A 19,630-nucleotide genomic window follows, 5' to 3' on the forward strand; every position below is an offset into this window, starting at 1 on the left:
GCCAGGTATTACAAGAGTATTTTTTTCTGACAAACGATCAATACGTTTATCAATGCAGGAGCGGCTCCAGTCGCTAAAAAGTTAGAAAAAAGATAAAACCGCTGCCTTATAATTCTTCTAATTTATTTATCAAAATACCACTATAAAAATCTCATTTCGCCTTTAACGGCGAAGCTTAAGCCACTGGAGCCGCCCCAGGCTGCAATCAGTTGTACGTGAGAGAGGGGATCACCTGCCAGCGCAGTTGCGTCAACAAGCAACTGGTTTGCTGAAGACACTGAAGATCCTTCCTGTAGATGGTTGACACCTCAGGACACGCTGTTACACACATGAAGCCCGTCGACTAGTTGGAAACAAATTACACCACACTTCAGTACTTGTACTTACGTGAGTTCACAGCAACAAAAATTCTCACTTGAAACATCATAATCACAACAAAACATAAAATGCCTAAACATAATTACCTTCCAGCTGCTAAACAGAGCAGTTCAGATTTCACGACGTCTTAAGCAATTGTCGATCTGATGGTTCGCAGTATTAATGGCTCACTAACTCAGTTCAAAATGGTTCAAATGGCTCTGAGCACTATGGGACTTAACTTCTGAGGTCATCAGTCCTCTAGAACTTAGAACTACTTAAACCTAACTAACCTAAGGACATCACACACATCCATGCCCTAGGCAGGATTCGAACCTGCGACCGTAGCGGTCGCGCGGTTCCAGACTGAAGCGCCTAGAACCGCTCTGCCACATCGGCCGGCTCACTGACTCAGTTGACATCCGTTCTACATTCACGTTGAGCTGGTGCTACACTGAGAGATTATACATATAATTTGTTCATGATACATCACAATACTTAATTTTCATTATTACCGCCTTTGTTGTATTCTACGTTACTGAGCAGTAAATGAATTTTTATCGAATAACCCCTTATGCAAAGTGCTCCTGTAATAATCTCATAGGATGTAAGCAGTATTAACAAGAGTCATGAAACTAGCGTCATAAAAGTAACCCTGCAGAAATACTAAGCTGCATACTGCGTCTCAGCAAATTTCTGTAAGTACTGTATGACTCACCCGAGTTGCCACCAAAAGCGTATTATGTTTTGGAGAAAAGAAGTGTCTCTCCTGGGACTGACAAGTGTTGCTGGTATTCAAACCTTCAAGTATTCAGTGGTATTCCTATGCAGTACATTGGCACAATTCTATGCAGAGACATTGAACAGCGGAAACATGCAGCTTCAGAAGTCAACGTACCATTACCATTAAGGTTTCTTGACTTTTTGCACCTGGTACATACCACACTAACAGAACTCGGGACACACTTTTTTCCAGCAGTAAACGCATTTTAAGTTAGAATTTCGAAATTAAGACTTAACTGAGAAATACATGTCTGTTGACCCTGGGTCCACTGCAATAAAGTACAGTACTCGTGAAAAAATTCTTATGGTTTGATATCTCCCCTAGACCGACTGAAAACCGCGGGAAACATAGGTCCATTTTTAATATGCTAAAGATGCACATCTCATTTAGTGAGACACTTCACTCCTTCAGTTAATATACTATCGACAGCCTGTAATAACCTCACCGTTGATCACACAAGTTTTTTTATTTACAATGTCTTATTTTACTGTCGACCGTTTCCTCGTAGTTTTCTCCTAAATATGTGGTACGTACGACGCTCTCACCAAATATTCTACAGATGTGTTATTAATATATCTATGATAATCTAACGCTAATACTTTCTTGATGAAACCACCCATTTTCTTGTGTGGCTTAGTTCAGTTCTGGTTATGTTAATATGTTCAGCTACATTTACTGCAAATGATAGCCTTCATATTTCTGCCCATTTATCTATCTATCTATCTATCTATCTATCTATCTATCTATCTATCTATCGCTTCCCCTTTTCCTATGAAAGCTGTACTGTTTCTTATGCAATTATGGTAACACCTCGACTCTTCCAGCGGCCATCTCAGTACAGTCGAAATCATTATGGTCTTGGATTTTTCGACGTACATTTCATTTTATACAGACCTTTGTCCATGGCATGTTGTTTTTAATCCAACTAAGATTTGCATTTTGGAACAAATTGCACCATGCAATGCTAATCTGCTTCTGACGCCTTTCTTACTCTGCTGAAAGCGTTAACGGCGCACAGTAATAAATCTGATAAAAATTTCACGTGACTGAAAATGGAACTAAGAGCCTTTTCGCAAAGCGGAATTTTGTAATGTGAACATTAAGGCTCGTTACTGGAATGCTGCTGCCAAGAATTTTTACAGTAGAGCATCGATTAGCCGAAACAACTGAGGGAGGGAGGGAGGGAGGGAGGGAGGGAGGGAGGGAGGGAGGGAGGGAGGGAGGGAGCGAGATGTTTCTAATCACTCTTATCAGATAATCGATCATTTACGAATATGTACCAATATTCATAGGAAGAAGAAACAAGAAACATTTTAATTAAAACGAAAGTTTACATATATAATTTGTATCATATGTCTTCCTAATAAGACAACTGTGTAGACAAAGTTTGAAAATGTCAAAACTGTCACTAAAGTAGGTCTACAGTTTAGAAAGAGTAGTCTAAAATTTTGTTTTTGATTCAGAGCAGAGACTAGTTTGTTTGTTTTTTCGATATTCTTTGGGAAGACTTTAAAAACAACAATCGGACAACTCCTTCCTCCTCTTGTCCTCACCGCCTCTCGCCCGTTCCAAGGCAGTGAAAGGATGATGTTTTTTCAGTGTAGTAGTTGGCTCTTCGCATTTTCTAGTCGTCGCAAGGGTCCTGATGATGGTCTATGACACTGGCAGTTATTTCATAGAGTGCCAGTTTTTGATATCCATTGTGATCAATATCACCTATCAGCCAGACCCGAATATTTTTTTCTGATTGAATTTTACCTATTCTCAAGATCTTGTAATCAGGACGATGAAATTGGCTGTCTCGCGGCTCTTTAAGTGTATCTGAAACAAGAGGTTGGTTCCAAACATTTCCTACTACATCGTCCTTCACAGTAGCTCCAAGCTTCTGCCGCTATGTGCACAGCGTTCTTCAACTCAATTTCTTCAGCTCATCAATAACATAAAATTCACCGGAAATACTAAGGATAAAGCGTTTACGTTTAGCGACATTGCAAATGGCACAATAGCATGACATGAGACAAGTGAAGGTTGAGACGTGAACACACAACAGGTGCGACGTCGGTTGGTAGACAGGGAGCGGGAAACAGTCGAACTGGCCAGCCCGTGCCAATGGAACTTCTACACTATCTGATCAAAAGTATCCGGCCACCGCCGTGCGATGCGGAACTGACCACTAGATGTCACGAGAGGCGGACCAGCCAGTATAAAAGGTTACGATATTGCAATGCCTGTGTTGAAGAGGAGGATGCAAATTTCCTTCGGCATGCACAAAATCAGCGGCAGGAACGGGGTACAATGGTCGAGCAGGTCCTCATATGCCACACAATTCTGAAGTCTGTGCTAAGCGACATTTGTGGTGGCTTAAAGAGCTACGCCACAGTACAGTAGCTAACTAGAAAAGAGTGATTTGGATTAATGACTCACACTACACCATATGGCAGTCTGATGGAGAAGGTCACCTCCCATCATGTGTAGTACCAACAGTGAAGGGTGAAGTATGTGGCGTTCGGTATGGGAGTGTTTTTCGTTATTAGAGTGTGGTTCTTCACTGCACTTAAGGAAATTCTAAATGCGGATGGATTTGAACTCATTTTACAATATCGTGTACTGCTTACAATAAAGGGACAGTTCTGAGACAGTTATTTGTATCAGCATGACAATGCACCCTGTCATGAAGCATCACCTGTGATGAAATGATTTGTGAACAAAAATATTTCCATGAGTCGTGATCTGAACGCAGTGGATCATCTTTGGGACGAATTAGAGCGTCGACTCTGCTCCAGACGCCAGGGTTCGACATCACTACCTTCTCTGGATTCGGATCCTGAGTAAGAATGTGCTGCCATTCCTCTACGGACATTCAGACACCTCACGAGAGGTATCCCCGGCAGAGTCAAAATCCTCAAAGGCGAAGAATGGACACACCCTGTACTAATGTCCACTAATAGGTGTCCGCCTATTTCTATACGGCACGCGTACAAATTTCAATTTGCCAACTGGAACGCTTTCGGAAAATCGATGCTTTACTGCTCAGACCTACGGACTGCAGAGTAAGGTAAGGCCGCCTTATTTCACGTTAAAGAGGGGAAAATGCACGTGCAGTAACATATAGGTGAAGGCGGAGTTACCTTGGAGACGGTGAGGAGCGCGTGGCTGCCGGCGGGCAGCACGGCCATGAGGTGTCGCGCCAGGCTGCGCAGCGTCGCCAGGCGGCGCTCTCGCTCGCACAGTTCGTGCTCGGAGCCCGAGTCCGAGATGCCGGAGTCGGACAGCGAGCCGTGCTCGGCCAGGGTGGACAGCAGGCAGGCCGGCGCCGTCCCCGCACCCGTCCCCGCCACTGCCACAGCCGACGCTGCTGGCGCTGCCGCTGTCGGCGTCGGCGTCGGCGTCGCTGCTGCCGCCACCGCGACGCCCTCCGACGCGCTGCCCTTGTTGCTCTCCATCAGCATCGAACTCTGCACACAGTGAGGCGCCAGGCCGTTTTTACGTAGCCGTCCCTAGACAGACCTGGGCGATACTTTGCCAGTGCTGGCTAAACCGTCCCACACCACAAACCCCTAGTAAAAACTCTGATAAATGTTACTCGGTGTTCTTGCCGCGTCAGATTTGCTTGTATGCTATACCTTTCAACGACTTCCTCCATCGTCATCGTAACTATTTAGGTGTCGTACTAATAAGCCGTTTGGTACTTTCGTATGCAGTTGGACGAACTGTGTCATGGAGACGTCACTAAGCTATTGACGTTCGAGATTCTAACGGAGATTGCACGGACATCTGTGATGGAGGGACATTAGTAGAGGTGCTGTTTTTGTTAGATGGTACGTAACTGAGGTATTTCTCTGTGGCCTTTCAGCAAAGAGTGCCCGTTTACATGCACCACTGAGGGTGTAGGTCCTGGTTAAAGTTGTTGTATATTCTTATCTGAAAGGGTAGCTGCACGGAACAATATTTTCGTTCCATCAAACAGTCGTATGATGAAATGACAACATTTCCGCTATCGGCTGTGATAATTGTTGATTTTTCACTATCGTCCAGTTTGGGCTATTATGTCATTTTCGGATTTCAGTTTACGTCCAGCCACTAGCATATGGCGCTCAAAAGCCAAAACTTACGACAAGTAGACTTGGTTACGTTTGCTATAACAACAGTTTAAAATTAGTAGAAACGGAAACACTGTTCACTGCGAGTGAACTGCAATAAAAGTCGTATCACTGGCACGTAATCAGATTAGCAACTGACTGCACGTTGAGGTGGTGTTCTCGTTACACGAACACCGGAATGAGTACTCTGTTGCTGATGGTCTTACCCGTTTGAGGATTTCAGGTGCTATGACTATTTATTTATTTATTTATTTATTTATTTATTTATTTAAATTACAGTCCACTCGTACTGTGCAGCGTTCTCGATTGTGCCACAAGTTTTAAAGTATTTTTATACCAAGTGTATGAAGGACTACCTGTCGTAAGTTTTGTGTTTTACCACCATATTATAAACGTCACTTATCACTGAAAAAGGCATAATATCCGAAAATGTACCATAGTTCACTTTAGAAATTTTGTACGACTATGGTACCTGAGCGATAGGAAATACAAAGTGCATCCGAAAAGTTCGGTGAATAATCTCAGAAAATGAAGGAAAAAAAGAATTTGAAACAAAATACCTTTACTGGCCCTCAAAGTGGTCACCATTAGCTACAACACACTTCTGACATCAGTTATAAAGCTGTTGCAAACTGTCAACAGACGCTTCTTGTACATTCGTTCCAAGCACCGTGATCACGTGTTGTTGGATATCCGCATCATTCCAAGAGATTGAACCTGGTACTACCAACACGATCCGGAGAGAAACGCCACAGTCTATGGCATGGTGTTAATCGTCTTCCTCGCCACTCAAAAAAAAGTTGACTGACAAAATCCAAGACTAAGATGGTGTTGATCGCCTTTTTTCCGACAGCAGGGGCTTAGTCATCAAGGATTTCTATCCGAGGTAGACGGGGACAACGATCAACTGCATGCCACTGACTGGTGTACGTAATGGTAGCACCAATTATCTCCTGTAATGATGTGATTCCACAAGAAGCGTTTGCTTCACAAAGGCTTTAGAACCGATTTCAGGAGGGTTTTGGTTATTACTTTGAAGTCCAGTTTCTTTTATTTTCTGACACCATTCAATGAACTTTTCAGACACCTAATCTTCACATGGCTGTTTTCTGCGATCTATCAGAATCGCGATATTTAATGTGGCATCGGTGTTCTGTGCTGCGTTCTGAAAGCATACTACGTACTGACCAACGTAACTGCAACCACATTCCCAAGGAATTTTATTAATTCATGGAACACTGACACAGTACGAAAACCGAGAAACATTTATCCAAGATTGTCGCCGCGAAAAACTACGTTCTCACCTCTCTGAAGTTGCACTCTGACAGCACCACTGGCTATATTTGAATCACTGTAAATGATAAACTACTGTTTCGGACCAAACAGAAATTGTTCTATCAGGCAAGACCCACTGCTGTTGCACCATGGTCAGTGGATCCTTTTATTACTGTGAAATGGAATTTACATGGAAAACCAGTTGCTAGATGTACCTTTGCTCAATATTTGCTTGTGTACGCAGCTCCTTCTATTGGTACAGCTGTGTCGCTAGAAACTAAGCATGCTTTTGATTTAACTTTCTTCGTGTAGTGAAATTTGGGCCCAATGACGTTTTTACATTTTCTCCAAAATCTAACTATCCATAATATTTCAACGTGTATTCATTTGAAGTTCCGATGATGTAGCTCCAAAAGTATGCGTATACCAACAGACACACAAATACATAACCAAATAACGTACAAAGATGTGTGTTACACATAATCATTATCCATTTTGGCAAATTAGTTTACCTGCCTGTATTTTAATGATGGATACACATGGGGTGGACAAAAATATGGAAACACGAATAGCACACAACCATTACCAAGCCTAATACGGTGAAGAAAACCCGATGGTATTCGAAACAGCTTCCGGTCGTCTAAAAAAGGAGAAATACAGATTTTGAATGACTTTCAAGGGAATATTATACCATTCTTCCTGCAACATAGTAGCGAGTTCAGGTAACGATGATGCACGTGGGTAGCTATGGTGCAGCCTGCTCACCACAGTAGGCCACAATGAATCAATAACAGTGAGAGCTGGTGACTGTAGTGGCCGCGGGAGATGCAACAATTCATCTTCGTGCTCACAAAACCAGTCCTTGGCGATTCCAGCTGTGTGAACAGGAGCCCTGACATCTTTGAACACATCACCACCGTTGGGGAACAAACATTGTAAAATGGGATGGATCCGATCGGCCAAAATGGTACAGGCTGCCCAAATCACCCGTAAACTCTGCCAGACGTCATAAACATTGTGAAGCAAGAATCGACCGACCAAATGACTTTCTTCCATTGCTCAATAGTCCAGGTTTTATGACTTCGGCACCACGTTTTTCCGTTACGGTCATTTGCAACAGTAACGAGTGGTTTTAGCATTCCAGTTCGCCTTGTAGTTCTCTGCTTATGGAGCACCCTTCGTGTTGTTTTAGAGCTGACTTGGTTCGCGAATGCGACATTCAGCTCCGCAGTGACTTTTGTAGCTGTCGTCTTCTCATTTTTAGTCACAATTGTCTTCTATGACCATCTGCCACAATCGCTGAACATACACGTCCGTTCGCATTGTGAATTGTGTTTTTCCGGTTTCCCTGTACGCGGTATGTATCTTCGATACGGCGTCTCTTGGAACATCGAACACTTCGGCTACCTTTGTTATGGAAGCACCAACAATAATTTCCCACGTTCTAATTCACTTAACTCCGACACAATGCACTCACAACCGCATTGGACATTGTCGTGCTGTTCATTGTGAAATACAACATTGCATCCTGTAGGCTAGCCTAGAATCCGATCTATGTTCACGTGCGAATTTCTCACGGGGTTTCCATTTATTTGTTCGACCCCGGTAGTATGTCTATACCGCAAGCAGTCACAATATTTATGACTATTAATCTTGCGACATGAATTTATTAGCGACACGTTTCGAACCACTAGTGCTCATCGGGCATCGAGGTGTAATATAACTTTAGTATGGTTTTCGGTACTAATACTACTAACTACATTACTACTGATTTGTTGATTTGCCACAAAAAATAAAAAAGATAAAAATAAAATGTTCAAATGCGTGTGAAATCTTATGGGACTTAACTGCTAAGGACATCAGTCCCTAAGCTTACACACTACTTAACCTAAAGTATCCTAAGGACAAACATACACACACATGCCCGAGGGAGGACTCGAACCTCCGCCGGGACCGGCTATGACACTTGCACATACGTCCACTGCGTTGGACGTACGTCCTAGACCTGATGAAGACCCTGACAGATCAACAAATTTGCGATAATCTAGTTAACAGTATTAGCACTGTAAATAATATTTGTTATATACCTCGCTGCCTGATGATGAGCACTAATAGCTCGAAAGGTGTTGCTAGTAAATCGCCATTAGATTAATAATCTTGAAACACTGTGACTGGTTGCTATGCTATCTTTTCAATGAAAATGATGGCTTCAAATATGTACTTTGTTTTTATATACAGCGTGTATAAAAAAGAATAACCTTATTTTTTTAAAAAAAATCATAACTATTATGTTATTTGAGATACAAGCGTGAACAACGTACTGTTGGAAAGAGAAAACTCAAATTTTTATATGGTTTCCACTAGATAGCAGCAATGTGCGCCCACTTCAGTTCTAGTAAAAATGGTGGTGGTCTATGTTTTACGCAGTGCGTGACTTTCGTACTAGGTATGGTGTGAATCTACCTACAGCGCAGAACATTAGACGATGGCATGAACAATTCCGAGAAACAGGTTGGCTGTGTAAAGGCAAATCGCCGCGCTCCGCCATAGTTCCACACGGAGTCTGTAGAAATCCGTTCGCCGTTAAGCTCGACAGCTTAACACGCCCCCGATGTCCGTCCGGTATGTGTTGCGTCGACATTTACAGATGAAGCCATACAAAATTCAGCTATTGCAAGCTCTTCGTGAAGGTGTCAAACAACAACGTGTGGAGTTCTGTAATTTCGTTCTTGGCAAGATGGAGGATGACAGTTTTCTTCCAGGCTTAGTGTTTAGTGACTAGGCAACATTCCATTTAAATGGAAAGGTGAACTGTCATAATGCGAGAATATGGGGTACGAAACAACATGAAGTTGTACAACATGAGAGGGATTCTCCAAAATTTAATGAGTTTTGTGAATTTTCACAGGAAATGGGGTATAGTCCATTTTTCTTTGCCGATAACATTGTTACAGGAAGCACAGCATCTCGTTATGCTTGAAAACTTTCTTTTCCACAGATGAAGACTGATTCGAACTACTTAATTTACCATCAGGATGGGGCATCGCCACACTGGCATCTGACAAAGCAGGAATTTTTAAATCAAACTATTACTGAACGAAGGATCGGTCGCACTGAAATTTGTGGTAAGTTCTATGGAACCAAACCGCTGAGTTCATCGGTCCCTAGGCTTACACACTACTTAATCTTACTTAAACTAACTTACACTAAGGACAACACACACACCCATGCCCAAGGGAGAACTCGAACCTCCGACGGAGGGAGCCGCACAAACCGTGGCAAGGCGCCACAGACAGGTCGCACTCGATTAAATCATTCAGCCTCACATTACTGGCCTCCATGGTCACCGAACCTGACTATATGTGATTATTTCTTATGAGGGTTTCTAAGACACACTGTTTATGTGCCTCCATTACCAACAACAATGAATGAAAGAAAGAACTGAGATACCCCATAACAGCAGTTGTGAAAGCTGTAACAACACATGCTCACTGCAGTGTGGGAATAAATTGAATTACAATGGAATTACTACGCTTAGCTGCATACATGCTTTGATATACGTTAACGGGGACAGACGATTCCCGTAAGAGTTCGGGCACTGTTTGTGCATCCGCACAGAAGTCTCGGACAAGTTCGAAAGAACAGATACCATATTCATATATAAATAATTTGAATACCGCATTGACATATGCCGTGCATTTCAAGAGGGGCATATTGAACACCTATGAAAAGATAAAACTTCGAGTTTCCCGTTCATCAAAAAACAAAATTCATTGTGTGTGTTTCTTAGTTTCGGAAATATAGACGTGCCAAATCGAATGATTCTTTTTGACACACCCTGTACTTTACCTTTAGTCATAAAAAGAACCCACTGGTGATAAGAATCACTACTATTAAATTTCGGCCAAAGAAATATCCAATGAAAAATGTTTCTTCAAAGAAAGTTACCGTGAAGTACTTCATTTTTTAGGAACCATAAATGTAAGTTTTGAGTTACAGTAATACCAAGACAACAGTAAACGATAACATTAGATGTTAACAACGTAGTCCCATCACAGCTATAATATTTGTTGCTTTGTACAAAGGAGTGTGTGGAACCCTTTTCAGAGCCTGCTCCACAATCCCTAACTTCATGTCACTTTCGTTACTGTAACAATACTACCGCAATATTTCAAAACCTCACAGTACAGGTTCTCTGCTGTGTTCGTCACGCAAAGAGTCCGGGTGTGAAGTTATGCTGACTTGTACCGAGCAGTTGCTGAGAAAACGTGAAACATTTAATTATAATAATATACACATCAGATGGTAAATAATCTGATTATAAACATGTGTGTCACTACAAAACAGTATTTAAGTGCAAGATCTCTAACATAAGCCAACCACATGAAAATTAGTCCATATTTCATCATAACTTTAACATCACCCTCCTCCCTCTAATTTCAAATATTTCTCTCATTTATTGGTGACTCTTACAAAAGAAACCACTCGTTTCCCAAATTTACTAAAAGATACAATAAGCAAAATTTAGTAAATAAGCTGCACTCACAATGATTGGCGGAAGATATACCGGGACTTGTCAAAATAAAATGAACACACTAAAATAAACATCAAATTTCCAGATCTTATTTCTGACTCTGTTGTAACGCAGTGGTGTTGTCTTCTGTTTTCACCTTTAACTTTACCTTGCCTCAAAATGCTCTGAGGCCTCAACACGTCTGCAGTCGTAGCGGTAAAAATGTTGATTTACCGTGATGTTCAGCCATTCTGCTATAATCCCTGACACCAGTTGAAAATCTGCCATGTTTATCTAGAGCTACCGGATACGTCATGATCTAAACATTTGGAGCTCAAAGAATATCTTCGTCTGTAAAGTTACTGTGGAAGTAAAACAAAGATAGATGCAGCAGGGCTCACTAAAAGGAATTACCAGAACAAATAAGAGGCCGCGAAAGTTACTGCTGAACTATGTGCATCTGAAGGGTTCAATAGTGCAAGGAGAGCGAATTCTGCACTACCGACACAGATAAATGTGTGAATTGTATTCTTGGGAGTGTACTTGCACATTATCGCGTAGCGACGGATATGTGGAGAACGCCACAATGAGCTGTGATATCATGGATTCACTGCCCACCAAGAAGGAATGGGGCGATATTAAAGAAAGTTGGTAGGCGTTTTTCTACCTCCGAGAGACTTCTATTCAAAATTCGCGCCAGTCGCGTAAGAGTGGCGGTAGTAGCGCCACTTTGAGGATGCAAATCAGGTTCGCTTGAAGTAAACCCTCTGAGCGTTAGTTGTCTTTCAGGCTGAACGTGGTGAGTTAATGTCAATCAAGAATGACTTTAAGGCGACGAAGACGCCATTATCGACACCTCAGTGAGTTTGAATGGGGTCGTGTAATAAGGATACGAGAAGCTCAATGTTCTTTCTGTGACACTGCAGAAAGACTTGGCAGGAATGTAGCCAATGTACATGATTGCTGGCAGTGGTGGTCACGAGCATGTACGGTCAAAAGACGACCGGGCTCCGGAAGACTACGGGGGACTACCGAAAGGTAAGACCATGGTGTTCGGAGTATGCCTCTGGCACATCGTACTGCATCTGCAGCAGCAATTTGGGCAGCACTTGGCTCCACAGTGACAACAAACTGTTACAAATCGGGTACTTCAAGAGCAGCTCTGAGCCAGACGCTCCGTAGCGTGCAGTCCACGGACGCCAAACCACCGTCACCTGCGACTGCACTTTTGTCAAGTGAGAGCTTATTGGAGGGCTGTTGTGTTTGCTAATCAAATTTGGTGGCATTGATGGCCGTGTGCCCGTTAGGAGGCTAGTTGTGGGCCTGCAACCAACGTATCTGCGTGATAGACACACTAGACCTATCCCTAGAGTTATGGTCTTGGGTGAGATTTCGTATTACAGCAGAAGCACTCTCCTGGTTATACCACACAACCTGACAGCAAATTTGTACGTCAATCTGGTGATTCGACCTGTTGTGATGCCATTCATGAACAGTATTCCAGGAGTTGTTTACCAACAGGATAATACTCGCCCACATACCCTGTTGTAACCCAACATGATCGGCAGTTTTGGCATGTTGTATTGGCCTGCTCGATCACCTGATCCGTCTCCAATGGAGCACATATGAAACATCATCGGACGACAACTCCAGCGTCATCCTCATACAGCATTAAACGCCCCTGTAGTGACCAAGTGCAACGAACATTGAACTGCGTCGCACAAGCTGACATCCGGCATCTGTGCAACACAATGCATGCACGTTTGCATGCTTGCATACAACGTTCTCGCGGTTACACCGGTTATTAACGAACCAGCATTTCCCATTTGCAATGGCTTATCTCGCGCTTGCAGTAACCTGTGATCCTGTAACGTTGATAATATAAATATTTTATCTAGACAGATGCGTTATCGAAATTTCGTTACTATACCTTGATTATTTTTTGGTCTCGCGATTTTTTGCCGGCAGTATACATTCCAGTGTCCTGCCTCGCACTGAAAGTAAAGGTGATTGGTAAGGACTTGGAAAATTTTATGTGATTATTCATTCAATAACGTAAGCACTGTTCACAAGAGCGTTTTGCCTCTTTCAAGATGATACTATACTGCCTTCATTCACACGACTGGATACACCAGATACTGTTTTATGACCGCGAGGGTGAAAAAATAAGCGTTTTGACTGCACATTTTTAGATTGTAATAGTATCCGGTAATTGTGGGACGAGAAGACGGAAAAAAGTAAGCATCGTTTAGGATAAGCGCAATGAACACGTTACAAAATGGCTCTGAGCACTATGGGACTTAACTTCTAAGGTCATCAGTCCCCTAGAACTTAGAACTACTTAAACCTAACTAACCTAAGGACATCACACACACCCATGCCCAAGGCAGGATTCGAACCTGCGACCGTAGCGGTCGCGGGGTTCCAGACTGTAGTGCCTAGAACCGCTCGGTCACCCGGCCGGGTATAACACATTACACATCGTCTTTAAGAAGACCAGTGAAATTGTCATTTCAGGTAACAAGCCGACAGAAAGTACACAATCACTAAAACTGCAGACATAGTATTGTCTTTTGCGCTCACAATAATCAGAAACAAAGAACGGAAAACACCTATATGTTATTAAGGACACGAATCAAGTAATGAAAGGGCACAATGTTGAAAACGGAAGCAAATTCTCATTTTTCACTTGAGGATGGTCCATGAAATATAACTGTGTATTTCCTCGGTAGAGTGATGTAAATCAATGCCCTGGCGATTGATTCAAAAACCCCAGTGCATCACGAAACAGTTAAATTGAAAGAAGTACGCCTTTGGTTGCCTGTGGTATACTACAAACCTTACACAGACTTTCACAACATACATCTGCAGCTCAAGATTTTCTTACGATTAGAGTCGCTTTAAATGTTAGAAAAGTGCCCTACCAACACTTGGACTTCATATCTTTGCATTACTGTCTTGACTTCAAGCGACACTACACTCCAAGGAACTAGTAGAGAAATGGTACATTTTCCGGGGTGATCGTATAGCAGCGGAGACTGACATTTAAAGCCAGAAGCTACGCTGCAGCGATTAGGACAAGGAAACAGCGTGCCCCAAGCCGCGAGCGGACGGCCATTACACATGCTTGTGTGCCCAAGAAGTGTTTTCCAAAGGCCCGTCAAACATACGTTGTTTGCATTGGTACCCCAGTAGCGCAGCGGCGCGCATACCGCGGCACTCAGCTCCCTGACGTATATGCTCCACACTGAGAACCACTTCACAACTTAACTGGAAAATGGACGCCCAAGTGCTCCGCTCAGAGAGCGCCAAAGAGAGGTTTGAAAGCAATTATGGTCAAGAATTAACACTCCTCGGATCATACTGGAGAAAGTGATCGAGTTTAGTCATGATCCGTCACCAAAACTACACCCTCTCAAACAAAATTTCAGCTTACATAAATAAGGGATTCGCGCATGTGAGCATAAGTCATTGCTAGAATTCTACATTATAAGCTATGGCCCGAAGGTACTGTCACTTAAGTGAGCGAATGTCGGTCTAGGATAACGCTCCACGACTTTTGTGCAAAGCTTAGGGCTATTTCTAGGCAGTCCCAGGTACCTAATTAGTATTTTGTTGGAGCGAAGTTTGTGACAGTAAGGGCTTCACACGCAAGAACGTTGAAATTCTACTGATTTGTTGGAAATAATTATACAGGGCCATTTTAAATTCCAGTTTCATTACACGATGATTAAAATGAAAAGCTTCAGAAAATTAATCAGTTATACTTGCTCCAATTTTAGTGCCTGCAAACTAATATTTACTTTTTAATTGCAAATAATCACTAGTTTCAGTCCTCTGAACACAAAGAGACTAAATCGTAAACTGGCATCACCTTAATAGTTTACTTCCTAGTCTTCGGCGAGGTTCATGATCCATTTGTTCTGAATAATATTCAGATCCAGTTGTCTCCATTACGTGCATACATACAACACAGGTCAGAGTACCCAAAGACGACGACTGCGCCGGTCATCAAAATAGTGCAGAAAAATAGAATAACATCTCGGCTGAACACCTCGGAGCACGTTATTTCTCACTCACGCCGAGAAAACTGACTGACTACATGGTACCGTCTTAATAGAAAGTCGTCTGTATTCCTGCAGATACTGTTAAAGAAAATTGCATATTGGGTCACAGACCTGTTGAGTGTGAGATAGATGATCACGAACATTTCCAATAATTTTCCAAGCCGAAGGCACGAAACAGACCATTTTTCCATAAAAACTGAAAAACTGATGAAGGGTGCAACACGTTATGAGGAATGCCTTTGAAACACGCTATAATCTTTTGCCAGTCGTTACCTTAAAAGCTGGTACACCCAGGGATTGAAATTAGCACAAATACGTCGTAAATAATGACTCACGTGTTTAACTGCCACAACCCTGTCAAAGGCAAATACGAAAGAAACAGTTGGCCAGCTGCCTAAAATGTTAACTTTAATATTCTCAGAACCGTTGTAGATATCATACGAAGTTCTAGAAATGTGATCGTACGAAATAGGGAAGGTTGTTCGTGTATGATACGAGTTTGAAAGAGCTTTTATCTAACGATATACTGAAGCAACAATTGCTTCTTTCAGAGAATGTATGTAGTTTTTTTTTAATTTATAGGAAAACATTCTGCAAAAACGGGTGAAAAATACGGCGATTATTAAGGTCAATACAGCCGGTATGGCATAGGTTTCGTATAGTTTTACCAATTCGTGGAAAATCTGCTTAAATAATGCCAAGCCAACATTCTTCGTGTTCATGTTTCGTAAGTTTTCGCTTCCTTTTACACAAAAGTGTAGCAATGCACTCTTGATGTCATAGTTCCACACTATGAATAGTAGGTAACTGGCAGGCTACAGTTGCTACAAAATATAATGCCCCACTACTGTTTTTGTTGATAGGACTCTGAAAATTTAGACGTTTCAAATATTCAATTCTCCTCATTTTTGTGTATAGCTTCATGACATCTTTTTGCCTAAAAACAAAAAAAAACCTTCATGCGTCTACATTCTACTTATCACCATCTTTCAGAATTATGAGAAGCAAAAATGTTAACCATGTTTGGCTCAGACTCTTGTTACTTTAGTCTCTTGTTTGTAGGAACAGAGTTGTCCTGAAAGATAAGGGTACATCACAGGTCCTTCCCAAACCTAACTTCCATGCTATCACATGGTAAATTGTTGGATGAAAATGGTTCACCCATTGAAGTCACCATTACTAATGACATAATTTCCATGTAAATGAACTGGGCCCACCACAAAACAGTATCAATCAAAACATTCCTAAATATGGTTGCTACTGAAAATGCTGACAAATTTTTGGCAGCTGGCATGCCATTGGGACCCACCCACAGCCACCTAACATACATGACATAATTCACACATTAAGACAGACGACATGACCAGATGCCAATGTAACTGTGCGCGCACGTGCACACACACACACACACACACACACACACACACACTTCCATTAGCAGGTTACGTAAATAGTTCCAAGTTCAAATCTCTGACAGGTATAACAGCCACTGCAGTGTTTTAGTGTTGTTACCAGCCCTAGTGCGGTATATAAGAAATGTGAACAGTGATAGATGTTGAGTGATCACTGAAACATGCAGAAATGCCATGTACATATGTGAGGTGGCATTATCAGCACCTCCCTGAGTGTCTCCACTTGGCTAACTGAATGAAATGTGAAATATAAAGTTTTGCAGGGCATTTGGATATTACAGATGCCAAATGCTGGACTGCATGAAAACTTGGGGGCAGGCATACTCATTGTCAAGGTTCCAGTCAAGTACACTTGACTATTACATGGGAGGATCGTCATACTGCGCACCAAGCACAGCATAACCTCGTCACATCTGTACCTGCCATCTAAAAATAAGTAATGGACCCCGTGAAATGTTCTGTGTCATCCTAAACCATTGGTCTGAGACTACCAACAGCCACACTAAGAAATTATCATCCCACATATACACGACAAGTAACACTGCAACACAAACAGCTACGTCTGGAGTGATGCCGAGACCATGAAGCATGGACTGTTGATGAATAGCACCAGATACTATTCAGCTATGGATCATCATTCTGTACAATCCCAACGATCCCATACAACCACTGTCAGAATATGTCAGTGACCTGGGGAGAGGTCCCATTCTTCCAATATGTTAGAAATGCACAGCAGTGTTTCTTCTGGCACCATGGTGTGAGTAGCCATTGGGTATGACTTCTGGTCAGGCCTGGTAGTGATTGAAGTACCTCTGATGGCAGAACGAGATGTCACAGACATGCTGCATCCTCGAGTATTACCTCTCATGTGACAGTAATGTGGTACAGTTTTTCATCAGGACAATGCTTGTCCACACATGGCACTCATCTCTACGAACTGTTTGTGTGACAGTGAGGTACTCCCATGGTCAGCAAAATATCCATTTCTGTCCTAGATAGAAAACATGTTGGCCAAGTCAGAGGCAAACTCCAGCCCAGTTCCAGTATCCAGGGTATCACGGACCATTTACAACAGTTGTGGGCCAGCTTGCCTCAGGAGAGGATACAACTGCTTCATGACACACTTCCCAACCAAGTCATGTGTGCACCCAGAGTAGAGTGTACAATGTCATACTGATGATCAGGGTCATACTGTCTAGTTCTTTGTAAAATTGACACTCTATCATCACTGTTATGTCATTACATGCCCTCTGAACTGATGAAGTTTCATTTTCTTCTTACTTTCCTTCTGGGTGCTTCACTTTTTTTGTGAGGCAATATAGTTACTGCTTTCCTGCATGTGTAATCTTTAGAATCTAGATAAAAACTTTCTTTTCTGGCACAAGAGTTGCCGCCGCCACCGCCCCCCCTCGTTCTTAAGTTTAATTTAAAATATGTGATTTATGTGACCTACAGAGGGGAAGAAATTATGAACCATTCATTTAAAATTATATGAGTTAATAATTATGATGAACAACATAGGAGCCAGCTAGCAGTGACGCAGAAAATTTACTGACTAATGGGAATGGATATTTGGTGGTAGAATTTTTCTGCTGGTTTCACAATCTAAGAAATATTTTGTGCAGTTCTAGTGCAGACAGAATGGTTAGTAATATCAGATAGTGATTCACAGATAGCCACAGAAAGAAGTCGCAGCACTTATCACTGGACTGATTACCACAGATGTTAAGTCCCATAGTGCTCAGAGCCATTTGAACTTGTCACTGGAGGCACAACTTTATATGAGGATAATTCAATTACTATCCACAATTTAGTTATATTTTTGCTTATTTTGATAGCACTGGTGTTTTACATTGATGACACATGCATTATTTATTTGTTGTTATATCTTTGCAATTTTCAAGCTGCTAGGTCAGTTTTGTTATCACTGCCATGCTCTTAATCATGACTGCTCTGCTGTCTATTTGCACCAACGAAGAGCAACATTCAGTGATCTGTTTTTGTGGTCGGCAAGCATATCAGGGGCTGAAATTCATTGAAGACTTTCGATACAGTACAGGAACAGTGTTCTGCCACAACAGAGTGTCTACGAACAGATTGAAAAATTTCAAAACGGTCACACAAGTGTTATGCGTGATGAAGGAACCGGATGACCATTTACAGCCACAAATGAAAAAACCATTGAGTGTTCATGTGAAATCATTCTCTTAGACAGACGAATAACTATTGACGAAGTGGCACACCGTCTGCAAATTAGTCACTGTTCTGGTTACAAAATCATCCACAGCAGACTTGGTTTCATAAAGTTTGTGCAAGATGAGTCCCAAAACAACTCTCATGGTTGCATACATAATCACACTTGGATATCTGCAAAAAACATTTGGATCGCTATGGTAACGAAGAAGACAACTTCTTAGACAGGATCATTACTGGTGATCAAACATGGATCCATCATTATGAGCCGGAGATTAAACAGCAGAGTATGGACTGGAAACATCCAAATTGCTGTGCATGAAAAAGTTCAAGACCCATCCATCCGCAGGAAAACTGATGCTTACGGTTTTTTGTGACCCACAAGGTCCAGTACTGGAACGTTATTGGGAAAGGGGCACAACAATAAACAGTTTATGTTATAGTTATATGCTTACTGCCAGGCTAAAGCCTGCAATTCGAAGCAAATGCCGAGGATTTCTGTCAAAAGGTGTTGTGTTGTTGCACGACAATGCCAGTCCGCATACTGCTGCCCACACTGCTGAAACGCTTCAGAAACTCAAATCTGAAGTACTGGATCATCATCCATATAGTCCCAATCTTGCTCCTTCTGACTATCACTTGTTTGGTAATTGAAAACAGGCATTAAGGGGCCGTTGATTTGCCTTGGACGAAGCAGTGAAAGAAGTGGTGCGTTCCTTGCTCGCAGCTCAACTGAGAACCTTCTTTTATGATGGCATCAGGAAGCTTGTACAATGATGGACCAAGTGCGTTGAAATTCAAGGAGACTATGTCGAAAAATGATGTTCTTGTAAGTTTCCCATTTTATTACAATAAAATTTTATAACTACTTTGCAGATAATCATTGACTTATCATCACACAATAAAATATTTCAATGTATATGAATTCA

The 19,630-nt window shown here is 42.0% G+C and overlaps 1 protein-coding gene across 3 annotated transcripts in view; it reads right to left on the minus strand.

Annotated features, from left to right (window-relative positions):
- LOC126298945 (uncharacterized) overlaps nt 1-19,630 on the minus strand; it is an 828,858-nt gene that overhangs the window by 28,765 nt on the left and 780,463 nt on the right. For 2 of the 3 annotated variants that reach the window (XM_049990548.1, XM_049990546.1), the window contains exons 22-23: nt 4,270-4,596; nt 233-343 (exon numbers count right to left, since the gene is read on the minus strand). In XM_049990548.1, coding sequence (XP_049846505.1) covers nt 233-343; nt 4,270-4,596 — 438 coding nt within the window. The remainder of the gene's footprint in view (nt 1-232; nt 344-4,269; nt 4,597-19,630) is intronic. The other variant, XM_049990547.1, reaches the window with a different exon arrangement.

Source organism: Schistocerca gregaria, chromosome X, assembly GCF_023897955.1.
Source record: "Schistocerca gregaria isolate iqSchGreg1 chromosome X, iqSchGreg1.2, whole genome shotgun sequence".
Taxonomy (NCBI): Eukaryota; Metazoa; Arthropoda; class Insecta; order Orthoptera; family Acrididae; genus Schistocerca; species Schistocerca gregaria.